The sequence below is a fragment of the Podarcis erhardii genome, assembly GCF_964252035.2.
Source record: "Podarcis erhardii genome assembly, chromosome: 1".
Lineage (NCBI taxonomy): Eukaryota > Metazoa > Chordata > Lepidosauria > Squamata > Lacertidae > Podarcis > Podarcis erhardii.
In genome coordinates, this window is record NC_138497.1 from 49,771,618 (window position 1) to 49,791,415 (window position 19,798).

The window sequence follows — 19,798 nt, forward strand, 5'->3', positions numbered from 1 at the left end:
TTATATACTTTTTGGAAAGGGATGCTATGGACTAAGAAAATTAACAGCAGTTAATTTTGAAAAGCAAGACACTTTGATCTTTCTAAGAATAAACTTGAGGTGTTTAGAAAATCCTGTTCTGATAGAACATATCTCCATGAACACTGTAAAATTAGGCAGAACACTAATTTTACTTTGTGCTGTGTGAAGTACTTTTATCTGTCCTGAATCTTCTAACATTCTAACATTCAGCTTCATTGGACGATTCTGGGTTCTATTACTTTGATGAAGGGAGGAAAAAGTCCTCTGTCTACTTTCTCTACACCATGCATAGCCTCATATATTCTATTGGATCCAACCAGTACTATTTTTCTAGAAAAAGAGGTGCCAGAACTCACCATGAAAGCCTCCTTTGTTCTCTGATAATGGCAATGGGGCCTACCTGAAAGGTGACAAAACTGAGTTCTGGTGAGTTCTGGCTGAAAAAAAGCGCAGGGTCCAACCCATGCTGTTTTTCTAAACTAAAAAGACCCTAATATTGTAACATTTACTCACAGATGAGTTGCTCCAACCCAGGGGGGATAAAAATCAATGAGTTGTTTTAAAAAAAATAAAAATCAGATTTATATATTTTTAATCGGATTTTTTTTAAAAAATCAGATTTTTAAAATAAAATGCTTTTGGAGGAAAAATCTTTCTAAATATAGTCTTCTATTTAAGTTACATTATAGTCCAAAGTCTATTCATCAGGAAATAAGGATTTGTTTTAAGTTTTTCATGTGTGCTAAAACTCAAGTCGTGGGTGGCGCTGTGGTCTAAACCACAGAGCCTAGGGCTTGCCGATCAGAAGGTCGGCGGTTCGAATCCCCATGACAGGGTGAGCTCCCGTTGTTCGGTCCCAGCTCCTGCCCACCTAGCAGTCTGAAAGCACGTCAAAGTGCGAGCAGATAAATAGGTACTGCTCCAGTGGGAAGGTAAACAGCGTTTCTGTGTACTGCTCTAGTTTCACCAGAAGCAGCTTAGTCATGCTGGCCACATGACCCGAAAGCTGTACACCGGCTCCCTCGGCGAGTAAAGCGAGGTGAGCGCCACAACCCCAGAGTTGTCCGTGACTGCACCTAACGGTCAGGGGTCCCTTTACCTTTAAAACTCAGTCTAAGTTAAAAAAATATATAATTTTTTAACCACATCAGTTAACAAACATGGATACATATGCTATAATGTTATTATTTTAGTTAAATAAATTGTTTAAATGGTTATTAAGGAAATGATGATTTTTCTCCTTCCAATAAAGTACAGCAGAAAAGTTGTCCAAATATAAACAGTTAACTTATTAAACCTCACCATAATTTCATAATTATCTATGCATTTTTAGTAGTATAACCAAATCAGTAATTTTTGATGTAACTGTAAAAACTAGTATGAAAATTTATTATTCCAAAAATGAAACCTTCATATGGTTGCAAATATAAAGATTATACCAGCAAGAATGAGTCTTTCTGTAAAAAAAATGATTCAAATCAAGCCTTACTGACTAGTGATTTAAATTGATTTGATTTAAATCAAATCCACCCTGCTCCAACCCCTTGATCATTTCAGTCTGAACCTTTTCTGACACTACAATAGCCTTTTTGAGCTTAGGTGACCACAACTGTACAGAGTATTCCAAGTGTACCAAAGATTTGTATAATGCACCATAGATTTGTATAATGGCATTGTGACAGTTTTCATAACATGGGATTCATACTTTTCACAGCTGCCACACACTGAGTCAACATCTTCATGGAGTTATCCTCTATGATCCCAAAGTCTCATTCCTAGTTAGTCACTGCCAGTTGAGACCCTATTAGTGCATATGTGAAGCTGGAATTCTTTCCCTGATATGCATCACTTGCATACACCGAAGGCAATAATTCATTATTTGAAGTGATACAATCCTGATTTGATATTCTTTGGATTCTGAGCCAGTACTCAACAATATCAACATTTTGCCCAATCTCTTCTCTTCTCTTCTCTTCTCTTCTCTTCTCTTCTCTTCTCTTCTCTTCTCTTCCATTTGGCACTGATCTGTGGGCTAGGACTGCCCATCTTTAGGGCTACCAAACGTCCGGATTTTCCCGGATATTACCAGGATTTCAAATATGGAATTGACGTCGTGTGTGTGTGTGTGTGTGTGTGTGTGTGTGTGTGTGTATTTCTGAAATGTGATGCCTTGTACTAGATCTTAGGCAAGTCAATCTTAAAATCTTTTAAAAAGCTCAATAACTTGTTCTGATTTGAAATATGGCAACCCTACCCACCTTGGAGCAGAATCTAAATGCAGACGTCATGTCTAGAACATGCACCCTGATTTTTGTACTTCTGATGCCCAGGCCCCAGGCCGTTGTTCCCCTTACTCTCTACTGTACAGTGGATGCTCGGCTTGTGAACGTGATCCGTGTGGGATGCACGTTCACAACGTGCAGCGACGCGTCTGTACACATGCAGGTTGCGATTCGGAGCTTCTGCGCATGCGCAACCGCCGAAACCCGGAAGTACCCTGTTCCGGTACTTCCAGGTTTCAGAGGGTTCGTAACCCAAAAAAAGCAACCTGAATCATCTATAACCCAAGGTATGACTGTATGTTGTAAGCCGCCCAGAGTGACTGGGGAAACCCATCCAGATGGGTGGGGTATAAATAATAAATATAATAATAATAATCATTATTACTTTGTGTGACATTCAGCCTGATGATTAGTTCTGGATAACTTAAAGGTTAGCTTACTTGTGTGACATTTGGTTGCTCCTAAAAAGAGATGTTGCCAAACTATGGATTATGGAGTTTTTTCTTGTCAATCAACATGCATGTATTTATTTCCTTGTACTTATATGATGCTCTTCTCCCCAAGAAGAGCACAGAGCAGTCAACAAAATGACACAACAATAAGAAAGTCATAACTTACATATAAAACATCAGTGTCTGCAAGAAGGTTGATTACATCCCAAAGGCCTAGTTAAAAAATGCTTTCACCTTGTGCCTAAATGAGGACAATGGGGGGTGGGGGAGGAAACTGTCATTTGCCAACTTCGTTTTTTATTGCTTTAGCAAGTTTCAAGAAGGGTAAAACTACAACATTCCAGTCCTCAATTGTCAATAGGCTTCCGCTTCGAGCAGAATCAGAGAACCTGCGGCCATTTCAGACACTGCTTGACTACAACTCCCACCATCCCCTACCTTGTGGGCTGGGGCTGATGTGTGGTCAAGATCAATAACATCTGGAGGACCAAAGAGTAAAATTTTAATGGAAACTTCTAGAAGCACATTTCTACATTTGCTTTACACACGTTTATGCCTACAATAAGCAATGGATTGCATCAACTGCCAATAAAGTTAAAAGATTAAAGGAGTAGGAGTACAGGAATAATCACCATGTTCCAAATGAGCTGGCAGTATCAAAGCCCAGTTAGTTTCCAGAAATTCAAACACACAGAATGAGCAACAGAAAGATGACACAAGTTGCTGCAAGTTGGAACTGGCCAGATTCCAAAAAAACAGAGGGAAAGTAAGAGTTAGAGATAGGCAACAGAAAGGGAAATGGCTTCAAGAACACATTAAAAACAAAACTGTGTACACTCTTATCACTTGAACCAAGTAGATATACAAATATGTGAACCCTAAGGACAATGAGATAAAGTAGAAATACCACCAGAGTTGGAGACTGATCATCCTTTGTTAAATAGAAATACCTACCAATAAAAACCAACCAGTGTGCTTGACATTAAAATGAAATTAAAGCTTTAGCAGCAGCACAAAAACTGTCTGAACGATGTGACTCGCAGTGCCTTACTCTGAGGAATCTGTACCTCAGAACAAAGTTTGCGAGCCTACATCGCCAGTCAGTGCAAGCACATGAGCAGTTGGGGTGCCAGCTTGAATAAACTATTGGGGGGACAGGTAAGCCCTGACCCGCATAATCAGTCGCAAGGCATGCACGCGCACACACCATTTGAATGGCAATGCCCATCAACGTGGGGGGGCAGCCACCTCAAATATTTTAGGGGGGGCAAAGGGACTTCAGCCCCTAGGAACTGGCACGTATGTGAGCAGTCATAAAGGAGTGAATTGTGACAGCAATGGGTGGGCAGGAGGGAGGGAGCAGCAGTGTTTGAGAATGGCAGTCAGCAGTGCTATTTGCAGTAAAGGTGGCTAGTTCAAAACACATGGAATGGAGGGGGTTCACAAGCTATCAGCTGAAGAGAGTGTCTTCATTCACATCATGGAAGGGTTTGTCCTGCTTATCTCCGCAACATCCTCCTTTTGTTGGGAAGCGTCTGTAGCACCCGAACAACCTGTCTTTGACTCTCACTTGTTCCCTCCCTTTTCCGGACAGGAGCTTTTCCAGGCAAACAGGAGGCAACCACAACATTCTACACTTCAACTATGCACCTAGCCTGCAAGTGTCTTCAGGAGATGGGAAAATGCAGCAAATGGATGAAGCCTTTTGGAATCCTAAACTAGAAATAGTAAAGGATTTACCTGTCTAACTTTTGTGTGCCATGTAGGTATGAGGAATTTCTGCGAGAAAGAGATGCCAACACTAAACTATTTTTGCTATTCTGCAACCAGAGACATCTGTAATTATATTTTATACTGACATTACAAACTCTTACATCAGAGGCTAAGCAGGCAAACCTGTGATATGTATGAATGTAACTTGTACTTTGACAGCAATGTGGCAGACAGTTCAACATATGAAATAATGGAAAAACTTCACCTCTAAGCCAAGAAAAACTGCATCTGATTTCCTCCCCTGCTGTGCAACTACTAAAAGCAATGGAATAAAAAGAGGTGAGAAATTTGCTCTGGAGGGTAAAGAAAAGAGGTTTCCATTTTATTCACTAAAAGGAAAAAACACTTACACCAGCACACATAAGTTATAAGTAAATCATCTACTGCAAATTGAAATAAGGCAGCAGACCTAAGCATGCTCACTTGAAAAATAACTATCAAAATCAACAGAACTTACTTTAGAAAGCATCTGTTAGGAATGAAAGCATCCAAACAGCCATTGCTTTTTCACAGATCTAGCATGTAAGACAAATATTTTTCATCATAAATGCATCCCCCCACCCCATCATGCACCCCTCTCCACATTTTTTTCTGGTGCTGCCACTGGTCTTCATTCAGATGAACAGAATATAAGGCAGGGACCACCAACATTTCAGGTTACTGGGTAACTCTGAAATGGGTGTGGGTCTCAGTCACAAAATGGCTGTCAAGGGCTCGCTCCCACATCTAAATGAGCAGGAGCGGGGGAAACAAGGCTGTTAAATGGTACAGGGGTTCTCCCTCCATCTCAAGGCACCTACATCAGCCACTAGGTGCACTCACTCATAGAGAGAAGCTCTGTTCGCATTTCCTCAGTTTAGAAAATATCATAGAATCATAGAATCATAGAGTTGGAAGAGACCACAAGGGCCATCGAGTCCAACCCCCTGCCAAGCAGGAAACACCATCAGAGCACTCCTGACATATGGTTGTCAAGCCTCTGCTTAAAGACCTCCAAAGAAGGAGACTCCACCACACTCCTTGGCAGCAAATTCCACTGTCGAACAGCTCTTACTGTCAGGAAGTTCTTCCTAATGTTTAGGTGGAATCTTCTTTCTTGTAGTTTGGAACCATTGCTCCGTGTCCGCTTCTCTGGAGCAGCAGAAAACAACCTTTCTCCCTCCTCTATGTGACATCCTTTTATATATTTGAACATGGCTATCATATCACCCCTTAACCTCCTCTTCTCCAGGCTAAACATGCCCAGCTCCCTTAGCCGTTCCTCATAAGGCATCGTTTCCAGGCCTTTGACCATTTTGGTTGCCCTCCTCTGGACACGTTCCAGTTTGTCAGTGTCCTTCTTGAACTGTGGTGCCCAGAACTGGACACAGTACTCCAGGTGAGGTCTGACCAGAGCAGAATACAGTGGCACTATTACTTCCCTTGATCTAGATGCTATACTCCTATTGATGCAGCCCAGAATTGCATTGGCTTTTTTAGCTGCCACGTCACACTGTTGGCTCATGTCAAGTTTGTGGTCAACCAAGACTCCTAGATCCTTTTCACATGTACTGCTCTCAAGCCAGGTGTCACCCATCTTGTATTTGTGCCTCTCATTTCTTTTGCCCAAGTGCAATACTTTACATTTCTCCCTGTTAAAATTCATCTTGTTTGTTTTGGCCCAGTTCTCTAATCTGTCAAGGTCGTTTTGAAGTGTGATCCTGTCCTCTGGGGTGTTAGCCACCCCTCCCAGTTTGGTGTCATCTGCAAATTTGATCAGGATGCCCTTGAGTCCATCATCCAAGTCGTTGATAAAGATGTTGAATAAGACCAGGCCCAAGACAGAACCCTGTGGCACCCCACTGGTCACTCTTCTCCAGGATGAAGAGGAACCATTGATGAGCACCCTTTGTGTTCGGTCAGTCAGCCAGTTACAAATCCACTGAGTGGTAGCATAGTCAAGACCGCATTTTACCAGCTTCTTTACAAGAATATCATGGGGCACCTTGTCAAATGCCTTGCTGAAATCAAGGTAGGCTACATCCACTGCATTCCCTTCATATATGATGATCAGTGCTTTTTTTCTAGAAAAAGAGGTGTGGAAACTCACCATGAACGCCTCCCTCGTTATCTTATAATAGCAATGGCACCCACCAGAGAGGTGGGCAAGTCAGAGAAGTAGGGGGCTGCTCAGCTGGGGAGGGCAAAGCTGCTTCCTCCCTGGCGAGATGAGGCTCTGGGGTGAAACCGTCTCAGTGATTTCACCCCGATGCCTTGCAGGACTGTGGTAGGAAGCAGGGTTTTGAACATTGTGATGTACTGTCAGATCACTATGTTTGCCTGGTAATACTCTGTACACTGCTCTTTTCAATGCCTGCTGATAACATTTTTGTTTAGATAAACCTACCCAGATATGTAGAATGTTGACATGCGTTTTAATCTGTTTTTAGTTTATCATTGATCATAATTGTTTTTGAATGTTTCAAATAATTGTTTGTAACTGTTTTCACTGATAATTTATTGCTTTATTCTTTTTGAAGGGTTTTTTTTTACAGTCGTGTGTGTGTGTGTGTGTGTGTGTGTGTGTGTATAATGAAATAACATACCCTCTTATACCCTACGTATTCTCATCAGTTCAGGAACCCCTTGAACAATAATGAACCAACACACTTACTGCCATTTTAGTTCTATGTAGCCCATGCCTTCCCAAATGCCCATCGTTTTCATACCATAGTCCATAATCTATGAAAGTAAAGCCCATCTGCTTACAACAGCTGCACATGACCACTAGAACATGACTTGTCCCTTGTGGATCTCTTCATTTTACCAGGAATATTGATTAAAATCCCACAGTGCCACCCCCCTGCTTCAACCTGACTACCAATGCGTTATTGCTTTGATCCTTTCAGCATTCTTCATTACACCACGCTAGTGCCCACCTGGATAAGCAACATTGGCTGACTGCCAGTTGTTTTAATAAGCTTTGGCAACCTTTCAAGAATGACTTTAATGGACACTCAAGGCAAACAGTGCAGGCCTCAGGATACTAAAGCAGGTCAGCAAACAAATCCCTATCAAAGTACATACCCAATCACAACAATCCCGCTGTTTCTTTTGGAAGTGGGAAACTTCCTGCTACGCACCTCTAAACATTTTTCTATATTTTTTGTTTTTTAGTATCTTCTCCACCATATTACTATAACTCTAATCTCCCATTTTCCAGCCTCCAGTTTCTGTTTTAAAAAATATTTCTTCATTTATTATTTTGCACATCAAATATTCAATACTAAGGGAAATTTCTCCAGACAAGGTTTTCAGCAGTGCAGTTTTCCTGACTGTTGGTCTAAAGGCTTTCTTCATGCCTTCGTACATTTTGCAAGTGTTGCTGCTGTCAGCAGTGAGTTGAATACTCTGACACAGCCTCAGTCAGGAGTAACTGGCACATCATCTGGCAATCCACTGGGCATCTCTCCTTGCTTTTCTCAGTGCAGCAAGTGTATTCTTGCAGGGCGCACACTTGAAGTTTGTAAGAGCCTCGTGCTCTGCAGCAATAACAAGCTCCATGTCCTCAATGCCATCCTCAAACCAGTCAGGGATCTACTTCTATCTTTTGCCAAAGGAGGACGTGGCTGTATTGTAGGTTGCCTCTTTGATGTAGTTCCTCCTTTTTTCAACACTGTCTCTCAATAGATATTGTTCGATGGAATCAGAGAAGCAATCCCAAAGTTCAGGTACTGCTGGCAGTATTAATTCATTGCCACACAAATTGTGTTATTGGTCAGTCCTCTTTGGCTGCAGAAGGATCTTGCTCACCACCAGAGAGTGATCAGTGTTGCAGTTGGCATTGTGATAGCTCCGTGTGACACGAACACAGTTCAGTATTCATCACCTGGTGATAATCAGGTCCAGGTGGTGCCAGTGGCCTGACCTTGGATGTCTCCACGACACTTGGTGTTGTTGTTTTAAATTTTATTTATTACATTTGGACATATGACATTAAACAGTTACATAAAATGAGAATGAAAATAAACAGTCTATGTTCAGATAAACATTTCTGATTATATTAACAAAATTTTGATAAAGTATATATATCTTATTTATTACAGATATGAAATTATGTATATGTATATGTATATGTGTATGCTTAGATTGTAACCATTAGTAAAAGGTATTTCCTATCAAGAACAATTTTAATTTTTGTCAAATTGCATTATACCATTGCTCCAGAGTCAAAAATTGAAATGATTTCCATCTCTTGACAATGGTTGTTTTTGCAGCAATTAACAGATGTGTTATGAGTTATTTATTTCCAATCTGCAACATAGCATGACTATACAAATTAAGCAGAGCTAGTCCTGGAGTCATGGGAATTGTTTGCCTTGTACTTAAAGGTAATTCAGTAAATATGTTTTTCCCCAAAACCTTTCTATTTTTGGACACTCCCACCATATATGCTGATATGTCCTTACAGTGGGTCTTCCTCTCCAACACAAGGGAGAGGTCCAGTTTTATATTAGCTAGGAATCAAGGTGTTAAGTACCAGCCATGTACAATTTTAAGGGCTCTTTCTTTTGTTGTTGCCGATATAGATTTGTATGACGCTTTAATCCACAGACTGTTCCATGTCTCCTCTTCAATTTCTAAATTCCAATTTCAATTCCCACCACCTTCTCAAATTTTGCTGAGGGCAAAATTGAACCTCAATAATAAAAAGGTAAAGGGACCCCTGACCATTAGGTCCAGTTGTGGCCGACTCTGGGGTTGCGGCACTCATCTCACTTTACTGGCCAAGGGAGCCGGTGTACAGCTTCCGGGTCATGTGGCCAGCATGACTAAGCCGCTTCTGGCGAACCAGAGCAGCGCACGGAAATGCCGTTTACTTTCCCGCCGGAGCAGTACCTATTTATCTACTTGCACTTTGAGGTGCTTTCGAACTGCTAGGTGGGCAGGAGCTGGGACAAAGAAACGGGAGCTCACCCCGTCATGGGGATTTGAACCACCGACCTTCTGATCGGCAAGTCCTAGGCTATGTGGTTTAACCCACAGAGCCACCCGCGTCCCTAACCTCAATAATAGATTTATACAAATATGATATTAATCCATTTGCCGTTATATTTTATTTGACTATTATTTTATCATATATTGTTAATTGCCTCATGACTTCGTTTTTAACCTGGAAATTTGTTTAAAAGGACCATAATTGTTAACACATGGTATTTCTATTTCACAAATGAATTTGCATTTCCTTGAAGGTAAGTGGTCATCCATTTTTGTAAAACTCTTTCAGATAATACAGTTTGTTTCCACACATCTATATTATAGGCTCTATATTTATCATTAAAAAGTACGGTGGGTCCTTATCAGAGAGATGTTGTTTGCAGATGATGCATTCTTGACAGCACACTCTGAGGAAGCTCTATAGTTTCTATCAGCCTGACAGATACCAACATTCTGGGACAGGGCGTTTTCTGCATTCCACGCATTAGCAGCGCTGACCACATGTCTAAGGTAGTAGGCAATTTTGTCTATCTTGGCTCCACTATAACTAGCAACCTCTAAATCAATGCTGAACTGGATAAGCATACTGGCAAAGCCGGCTATGGCAATGACTCGCCTTTCCAGAAAAAAGTATGGGAGAATGTGATGCTAACGACCAATACCAAGAAGGAGGTCTAGCAACCATGCTTGTTGAGCATGCTGCTTTATGGTAGTGAGACATGGGCAACTTAAACCCGCCTCAACGCCTTCCACATGCACGCTGTGTCAGGAAGATTTTGGGCATCAAATGGCAGGACAGAGTCTCGAACGTCCCCTGTATGTTCACAGTCCTGTCTCAGCAACATCTATGCTGGCTTGGTCATGTCAACAGAATGGAAGATGGCAGGATCCCCAAGGATGTGCTCTATGGGGATCTGGCTTCAGGCACCAGGCCCACTGACTGACCAACTCTGCATTACAAAGATGTCTGTAAATGCAACATGAAGGCTGGCAACATTTGGAATCCCTTGCAGATGACCACAACACCTAGAGACAGTCAATCAGGTTGTGTATCCCCACAGTGACCACAGGAGGAATGACCGGTAGGAGGAGCGCAGAAAGAAGAAATGGCACGGTACACCTGCATCAGCACTACCCGATGCTTTCATCTGCCATACCTGATGTCTTTATCTGCCCCAGCTGCAACAAAACACCTCTCCTGTATCTGGAGCCACAGCTGGCACTGAAACTCTGCAATGGTTTGACTTCGCCCACGAAGGCAGATTCTTCCATTTCCATGTTAGAAATGCAGATATATAAGCTATTCACAAGATGGCTCCTGAAACATAGGTTGTGGGCACCACAACAGAATGTTTAGTCGCTTTTTTTAAGTTGCACGTTTGATTTATTTTTTTGAAACACATGAACTAATGCATAGTTCACATCTGTGACACACTGTTAATAGCACATTTTTAATAGCAATTCGTAATTGGACACAACAAACACATAGTGGCAAAAATTAATATTTACAAAAACTGGTGTGTGTGTGTGTGTGTTTTATACAAGGTATTGTGCTAGCTTTGAACTTACATGTTTGGGGTTGGGAGGGAAGACAAAGTGGCACATGGAAAGCAGGAGCCAGCAATCTCACTTTGGGATCAGACGGTGATCTCATTTTGGGGTGGGGGGAAGAGGCAAAGTGACAATGTGAATTGCCAAAACAAGGGTAATTTATAGGACTAAAATCTCAAAGAAATACTCTGATTTAAGAAACAAAGAAGACTGAAGAAAGTTTAGCAGCATCTCCTAGAAAAAGCCCTCAATTTGAATGTAGGCTTATAAACCTGTCTGGGGACTTAACATACTGCAAGGCAAGCAATAATAATATAAACCTTCCTCTCCATCATATATATAGGTAAAAGGTAAAGGACCCCTGGATGGTTAAGTCCAGTCAAAGACAACTATGGGGTGTGGTGTTCATCTTGTTTCAGGCCGAGGGAGCCAGTGTTTGTCCACAGACAGATTTCCGTGTCATATGGCAAGCATGATTAAACTGCTTCTGGTGCAATGAAACACCATGGCAGAAGCCAGAGTACAAGTAAATGCTGTTTACCTCCCCGTCACAGCGATATCTATTTATCTACTTGCATTGGTGTGCTTTTGAACTGCTAGGTTGGCAGAAGCTGGGACAGAGCAATGGGAGTTCACTTTGTTGCAGAGATTTGAACCACTGTCCTTCTGATCGGCAAGCCCAAGAGACTCAGTGGTTTAGACCACAGTGCCACCCGCATCCCAGCATAGGGAGGGAGAGAGAGAGAGAGAGAGAGAGAGAGAGAATATGATTTAACAAACAGCCTTCTCCAATTGGTACCCCTGAGCTATTTTGTCATTCCCATTAGTCCCAGCCAGTATAGCTAACAATTTGGGATAATCAGAGTTGCAGTTCACCAGGTCTGGAAAGGCTTATGGTACTTAGCATATGAGTCACGGTTCCCACTTGACTGACTGCTCATATGGAAACGCCATTTATGTTATTTTGCCACTTCCCTGCTACTTTCGGGAGGGAAGAAAACTTGCCCAATCTTAGGAATGAAGGGCATAGTTAAACTATACCTTCAGATTCCTGAAACTTTAGGACACATATAATAGCATTAAGATGCTCTAAATGTTATCTTCTACTCCAGTATACATGAAAGAGATACATATATTCTAGGGTTAAAACATTAGAGGGAGTTACTTAGCAAGTTAGACAGTATCTGGCACCAAACATCTAGAAATAATAAATTATGAGATTGTATGTACCTGTTTACCTGTACATTCCAATCTTACTCCTTGTACTCTGTCCAATAGAGACCCTAGACAACTAGATTAGAACTAAATGTCAAGCATAGTATTTACATTCCTGTGTCAAGATAAGATGGAGTGTTAAGAATAAGATGTAATTAAATGATGATTGGATGCATACTTGAATGTGTAATCAGTATGTGTGCGTATGTATTTAATGTGCAAATGCATCTGTTTATAAGTTTACAACTATAGTCATTGCTGTGAAGAGGAATGCCAATAGTACATTATATTGAATCCAGGGAGAAATAGAAGTTCCCAGCTTCACATCTTCAAAAATATGAAAAGTACCAAACAGCACCCCAGCTGACTCAGTATACCAAGCAGGGCTTTTGCATCCTGAACCACAAAACTGTTTCTTTTTTAAAAGGGTGTGTGTATTGAGATTAGTTTCAAAAGTGTATGATGGAGCAAGAAAACTCTACTGGTCAAAGAAAGATGTCAGAAGTTTCACTCAGAATGCCCAGGCCCTTGGGTGCACCTAAAATGGCTTTCCAAACTGTGACTATGGAAGGCTGTAAACAAGACACACATAGGAATGCTCTGCTGGCTCAGTCCAAAGGTCCATAAAGTCCAACATCCTGTTTGCCACAATGGGAAACCAGATGCCTCTGTGAAGACCACAAGCAGTGCATGAACTAAAAGCATGGGAAGCTGTGGTCTTCCTGATGTTGCTGAACTCCCAACTCCTATTGCAATTTCCCCCTCTAATAAATACTGGGTGAGCAAGGTGGCCATACCTTAGACCAGTGATTCTCAGACAGTGAACTGGGAGCCTGGGTCCTGAGTAATTTTCAGCTGGGCCTCAATGCTACTGTCTGCCAGGTGCCTCCTCACCTGCCTGCCCCACCCCCTCCTATTGCTTTGATATTAATAGAAAATTATGTTGGCAATTGCCAACGGATGATGTCAAATACTTCCTCTATCTGCCAAGGTTATTGACACGCTCTGTGCCCCTGTTTTGTGAGTGATAGGCTTCTGCAATTTTCTGCCCTTTCAAGTGGGCTGTGGGGTAGAAAGTTTGGGAACTCCAGGCTTAGAAAACTTTGCCATTACCGTATCTTTGCAAAGAACAAAAACCACTATTGGAGTATGGATTTGACTTGAAAGAACACATTGGCAAAGTACAGTAAACATGCCATTTATTCTCCCTGTGCCCATTAAATAGGGTTGCTGCACTTGCACTGAGTATGGAAGTCCTAACTACTTACCTTCCACTAACGGGGTGATGAAATTGACAGCAGCATGTCCTAGATTACACCAGAACTATGCCTATGATTCCTGGGTAGGAAAAAAATTAAGTAAGAGTGTTCTGGTGGAAAACACACAGTGTGGTTTTAATTGAAATCTTTCCTGGCCAATGGATGCTTAAAGTAAGTGCATACAGTAGGGTTTTTTTACAGCAACTGATACCTTCTCTTATCTGAAACCAAGAGAAATTGATGATTTTTGCAGCATTATTATTGTTTTCCAATTACATGGTAGATGACCAGTCAGAATCTGAACCATATTCACATATATCAGGAAACAAGTTCCATGGCATTAATGGAACTTACTTCCAAAATCCTGCTTAAGTCTAGGCTGTAAGTTTACTAACTCAATAATTTCAGGATAGACTACATGTAGTACTCAGAGCTCCTTGGTGATGAGGAATATCTCAAGCCTTATTTCACTACTGTAGCAAATCCATCACTCAATGGTTCTAGCTATTAACTCTTATTTCCAGGCTACACTTCTGCAGCCACTGCACTGAGATCAGCTATGCCAAAAAGTTCAAAGTGATCAACATTTACAAAAAAGAGCATAGATGTTAGTAACATTTACTTTATAACCATAGTTCAAAAGTGAACAGAAAAATAAATTATAACCATGCATTTCTAAATACCAAACTATCACGAGACATATATTAGCCTACATTCCAACCACGTTCTATATTATAGCAGCACTGGTCAAGTAATACTACATGTTCCAGTAATTATTTGCATACCCATGAAACATTCATAAATAACCACTCACTTGAGGGCTCTTACAATAAAATTCTATACGTCTACTCAGAAGCAAGTCCCAAGTTTAATGGGCCTTGTTTCTAGGTTTCTAGGTTAAATGGGCATAGGACTGCAACCTTAAGAAACTTTAAGGAATTAGACAGGCCGGGGGGGGGGGGGGGGAGTTGTGCTAAAGAAGTTGGAATATTTTTCTAGGTCCCTGAACACATTCTGGACAAGGCTTAACATAGCTAGTAGATCTGGTATTGTTGCAGTGTCTAAAGTTAACCAAACACCCTCAACCATGATAACAGCAATATACTGCACTAATCTACAGAACATTCCTACTGGTTGCCCTACAGTTGATTAATTTACTTCCCCCAAAATTTAGCAATTTAGCTCTAACCTGACAACTTTCAGAAAGCACTAAGACATTTTTTTAAAATTTGAATTGAATTGTGGGAGTAACCAAAAGGATTTAACTTTTACATCAAATTATATTTTTAATTGTATTTTTAAATGTCTTGACAAACAATGCTATCAAAGATCACATATAAAACAGGTAGAGTTTTGTGGACAAAGCTCTTAAACACACAGGATACCTTCATACTATTCACTATAGAACTATTGTATCTGTCTCACAATGAAAGGAAAGAATAATAACATACTTCAATATAATTGCTATGAAAAACCTATCAGTATTTTTAGCATTTGCCTAACCAATCAATGCAACACTTATAGTACATTAAAATATTGATGCTTATAGACTCTTTTATAAAACTTTATGAATATGAAACAACTGAAAGATGAAGAGCTCATACTAAACCAATAAACTAACTTCCAATTATTTCTAAAATGCTACATAAGAAACACAGTAGCGATGATTATACCAAATCCAGAGGAATTAAAATTGGTTCTACATCATTTGATAATACCTACAGATTCCATCTGCAATTCTAATAAACATCCATCAAACTGGAATTATTAAATTACAGGAGGCAAAACTTAAAAAACACAGAAAACATTCAGGTTAAAATAATATGTCTTTTGAATCAGTTTCACATCTTTCTGTAGAATAGGAATTACACCAACCAGACAAATAAAGAAATCTTGCAACACTTGCAAGAAAATCATTACACTAAGACAGATTACTTTTCAAGAAGAATATATCCTGTACAACCATCATTTGTTTTTATAATTTTTCTTAAAAATGATGAAGTCAAACAATTGGGTTTGCTTTATTCCCAAATGCAACATAAAGGCGGTCAGAACTACCATTTAATAAAGTAAACCTGGCCCCACAAAACAAAATTCAAAATGTATTTGCATATACTTCCCCCTAGACATTTATGTGACTTCTGTAAGAACCCCTGCCTCTGAGAGTATAGATAAGGAAAATATGCAAATAGGAAGGCAAAACAATTCCAGCAGTTTGAATTTCATACCTTGCCAAACCACATCTGCCATATTTAACGATCCAGTTGTCTACAATGCCGAAGCATCATTAAGATTTATGTTTTTCTTACAGCAGCGGCTTCTAGAACTTTGTACACTGCCACAATATTCTTGCAAGAAAGGCTTGACAGAAGGAAAAGGAAGAGAATTTCAAGCCTAACAACTACATTCTATTGGCAGCTACTGAAGATGAAAATCAGAGGCTGGTAGTTTCAGTACCAAGAGAACAGAACAGCGCATCATCAGACTGGGATTTCCCAGTCACATTCACACTCAGGAAGGTTCCAAGTTGCTATTCATAGGCAGGCCATAGGCTCCCGCAAAATCTGGGGCAGCCAAGTACGCAGTACATGAATACAGAACCTTTTTTTTAAAGAAGAGAGGCATTTTTATTTAATACCACAAGGCCAAAAAAAATAATACTTTGCTGTTCTATTTCTCATTCAGCTGTTTTATCTTCTCACATTCTGTAACAAGATTCCTTCAGGGGACAGAGAGTGGCTCTCACCCAGTCTCAATTAAAAGGAATATGAAAATATGTGCAAGAAAAATCTCTAGGGTTTTCCAACTCCCACTGGCCTGCCTCCCCCTCCTACTGATCATCACACACACTTCCAATTTAATCTCATAGATCATTCAAACCCTCTAGCTTTGTCTTCAGCTATCTAAGACAGACATCTAGGCAGCCATATCACCAAAAAGAGAAATGGGAAGGGGAGAATCAAAGTTCCACACTACATACTCACTAGAGAGCTATGCCCTGGAAGAAAATTCCCAAGTGAACAGAAGGCTGGTATTGGAGATCAGCCTCCATTGGGCAACTGCCAAGATCCCAGCCCCTTAGGCACACTCACTGACACCAACCCTAAGTATCTATCTGCCTCTGAATGCCACAAGCCAAAAAAGAAAAGTCACCACACAAGATGTATTGGTTCCCTGCTTCTGTGTACAGGCCACCTTCTTCCAGTGGGGCCCAAAGCAGGCAGCAAGGGGAACACTTAACCAACCTCTCTCTCCAGGTGATGGTGAGAATTGGTCCCAACACTGCTGCTCAGAGAGAGCCGAGAAACAAGTGGCAGTGGCTGCTTGGGTAGGCTGGTGAGCAAGTGGCAGTGGCAAGCAAGAGTCACTGCCCCTACTCAATCACTCCTTTTCTCTAGTTGGCACAGCTGGGAGGACTGGGCCTACTGAGTTCAATTCCAATCAACACATGACCTGCCACCTCTGTTGCTTGGTCACCTGTGCACTTAAGTAACCAGGGCAACAAGCAGTCAATGCCACCCAACTCATCCCCGTTTCCTCTGGCCAATGCAATGGAACCAATTCAGTCCACCACACGACAGCAGCAGCTGCTCCTTGCAGCTTCCTTTGCTTCCGTCCACCTGGTTAGGAGAGCCAACAGCAGCCACCCAGCTCACAGAGTCGCCCTCTGGGTGGCAAGGCTGGGCCCAATCCCTTCTGCCGTGCCACCCAGAGAAAGTGTGGAGGCGTCGGTAGCGGGTCCCTGGCTGCTGCCTTCGCTGCTCACTTGCCCGCTGGAGCGGACGAGAGGTGGAGGCGGTTGGTTACGAGGCGCCGGCTGCTGCTTCTCCCTCCGGGCAGCGCAGCGGGGGAGATCGGTCCCACTAGGGGAGGGGGGGTAAACGAGGGGAGGGGGGTGACCAAGGGCATGTTACTGGTGGGGGTGTCATCCAGCGTTTGGAAACAGCTCTGCACCCATTAGCAACCCCCCTCCCTCCCCCCACGCCTCCAAATACACACACACACACACACACACACACACAGAGAGAGAGAGAGAGAGAGAGAGAGAGAGAGAGAGAGAGAGAGCGCGCGCGCGCCTCCTCCGGAATGAAAAGGACCCAGTGTGAAGAAAGGAAAAATTTTTGCAAAGGAATGCCACCTCGGCCCAAGCTGAAGGCGATCCCCTCCCGCGGTGAAAGCGGAGAGGGGTGCCCAGCTCGGATTCCTCCGGGGCCTGTGGGAAGCCAAGGGGAGCATGCCGCTCCTGGCCATGCATCCGCTTTCCCTGAGCACCTGGATCTCCCTCGGCGCCCGAGGCAAACCCAACACCGCCGCTTCTCCCTTTTTTTATCCCCCCCCCCCGAAATCGCCTGCCTTCCTCCCTCCACGCGGGTTATTTACGGGCCAGTCCCCAGCGGGAGCGGAGAACTCGAGGCTGCGGCACTGAACAGCCTCCCGCCCGCATGCGGCAGCAACAGCAGCGCCCAATCCCACCAGCAGCAGCCTTACTCTCGCTCGCCCGCCAAGCCAGCTTTTCCCGTCCTCCCTCTCTTCCACCTCAGCCGGCGACGCCGGGGACGCTGCCGAGGCCGAGCTCGGAAGGAAGCCGGGGGTGGTGGGGGGCGAAGGGAGAGAGGGCACACACGCGAGCCGGCGAGGGGCGCTCGGGCTCCGGGTGCAGCGGCGTCGGAGCCACGGCCGGGAAAGGAGGAGGTGGAGGAGGAGGAGGAGGCAATGGAGCTGGCAGCGGCACGACGGAGGCGGCGGCGGCGGCGGCGGCTGAGGGGACACCCAGCGTGGAGCGGCCTGACCGCGAGCCCCGACCCGTAGCCACCTCTGCCCCGCTTCGCGGTCGCGGTTCGTTACCTGTGAGGACCCCGACGCGGATTTGGTGGTCGTGGTTCGTTAAAATCATCCCCTCCGACGCCATGTTTCCCAGCGCAGCCACCGCACTGACAGGGAGGCGGGTGGGGGGGAAATTCGGGGGGGGGAGAAGGAGCGCGAGAGCGGGGAAGGGGGAGGAGGAGGAGGAGGGGAGAAGGGAACGCGCGGGAGGCGGAGCCAGCGGGGAGAGGGGGCGGTGCGGAGGGCGGGGCTGCGAAGCAGAAGTGCATGGAGCGGGGCGGGGAGGGGGAGGAGCCTCGGGGAAAGCGGACGAACCAGGCTCGGCGCGGGGCGGAGCCGAAAAGAACGCGGGCGAGTTCCTGGCCGGAGGAGGACTTCTCAAGTGCTGGGCTCAGGCAGCAGCAATCGAGCGCCGGGAGAGCGGGCCATGCCTTGGCTCGTTCGGTTCTGTTTCTTTTCCGCCTCCTCCGTCGGATCCGATTGGGCTGCGAGGAGCGTTGGGGGAGTTCCTGCTGTACCGGTGCTGGGGGAATCCGAACAGGGTGCTTTCCCCCCTTTCTTTCCTTTCCCCGCCGCAGAAAATACCTGAATCTCGCCTGTCTTCAGAATCCCCATTGCTTCTTTTCCGTACTAAATGAAACGGCAGGGATATTCGGGGACCTGGAGCAGTCGGAACATGCCGGCATTTTCCGGCATGTACCTGCACTGCACCCACACCAACATCAGTCACCATTTTTACATCCACACGTACTTGACTGCATCACGCGGCACTGGCACATACTGCACTGCATTCATACGTGCAGGCAACTGCACGCGCACTTACTGCATTTGACGGGCAGATTCTCGCCCTCCAAACACATTGCTCAGAGACTCATTCACATTGCAACCACGTTTCCTGCTCTGTATTGTATGCACGCTCCATATGCCCAATGGGAGTTTATTGGTATGGCAGGGCGTAGAAAGGTTGTGAAATGGAAGAAGAGAAATACAGCGTTCAGGTATTTGGAACAGCTAAATTCAAACCACAAGAGCTTTGGTCGTTTAATTTTGCTCATTACCGATGTATAGCACATGCAAACACACTGCGATGCATTCTCCCACATTCCATTCACATTCACTCATTGCATTGCATAACCCTGCATCACTCTGCAGGTTCACACACCTGCATTGCTTTAAAATGCATACAGCAAAAACACATGACAGTACTGTACCCACTTTCACTTTCAGTGCATGTACACAGGCTTTGCAGTTGCATTGCTAAGGGGCATGATAGGAGCTTGGCAATTAATGTTAATAAACTGACAGAGTATCAAATTCACAAACCATAACACAGTTGCTCACCATAAACAAAAATATGCATACACCTGTGTTTTTCATGCATACACTCTAAAGGACCTTGTGGTGTTTTGAAAAGTTCAGTGGCATTTCATACAGCAACTTTTAA

The 19,798-nt window shown here is 43.5% G+C and overlaps 1 protein-coding gene across 21 annotated transcripts in view; it reads right to left on the minus strand.

Moving 5' to 3' along the window:
* GPHN (gephyrin) overlaps window positions 1-18,551 on the minus strand; it is a 246,328-nt gene extending 227,777 nt beyond the window's left edge. For 4 of the 21 annotated variants that reach the window (XM_081855746.1, XM_081855732.1, XM_081855751.1 and 1 more), the window contains exon 1: window positions 18,376-18,548. In XM_081855746.1, the coding sequence (XP_081711872.1) occupies window positions 18,376-18,439 (64 nt within the window). In that variant the 5' untranslated portion in view covers window positions 18,440-18,548. Of the gene's footprint in view, window positions 1-18,375 lie in introns of all 21 variants that reach the window. The other 17 variants (XM_081855744.1, XM_081855735.1, XM_081855747.1 and 14 more) reach the window with 8 other exon arrangements.
* Between the last annotated feature and the right edge of the window lie 1,247 nt (window positions 18,552-19,798).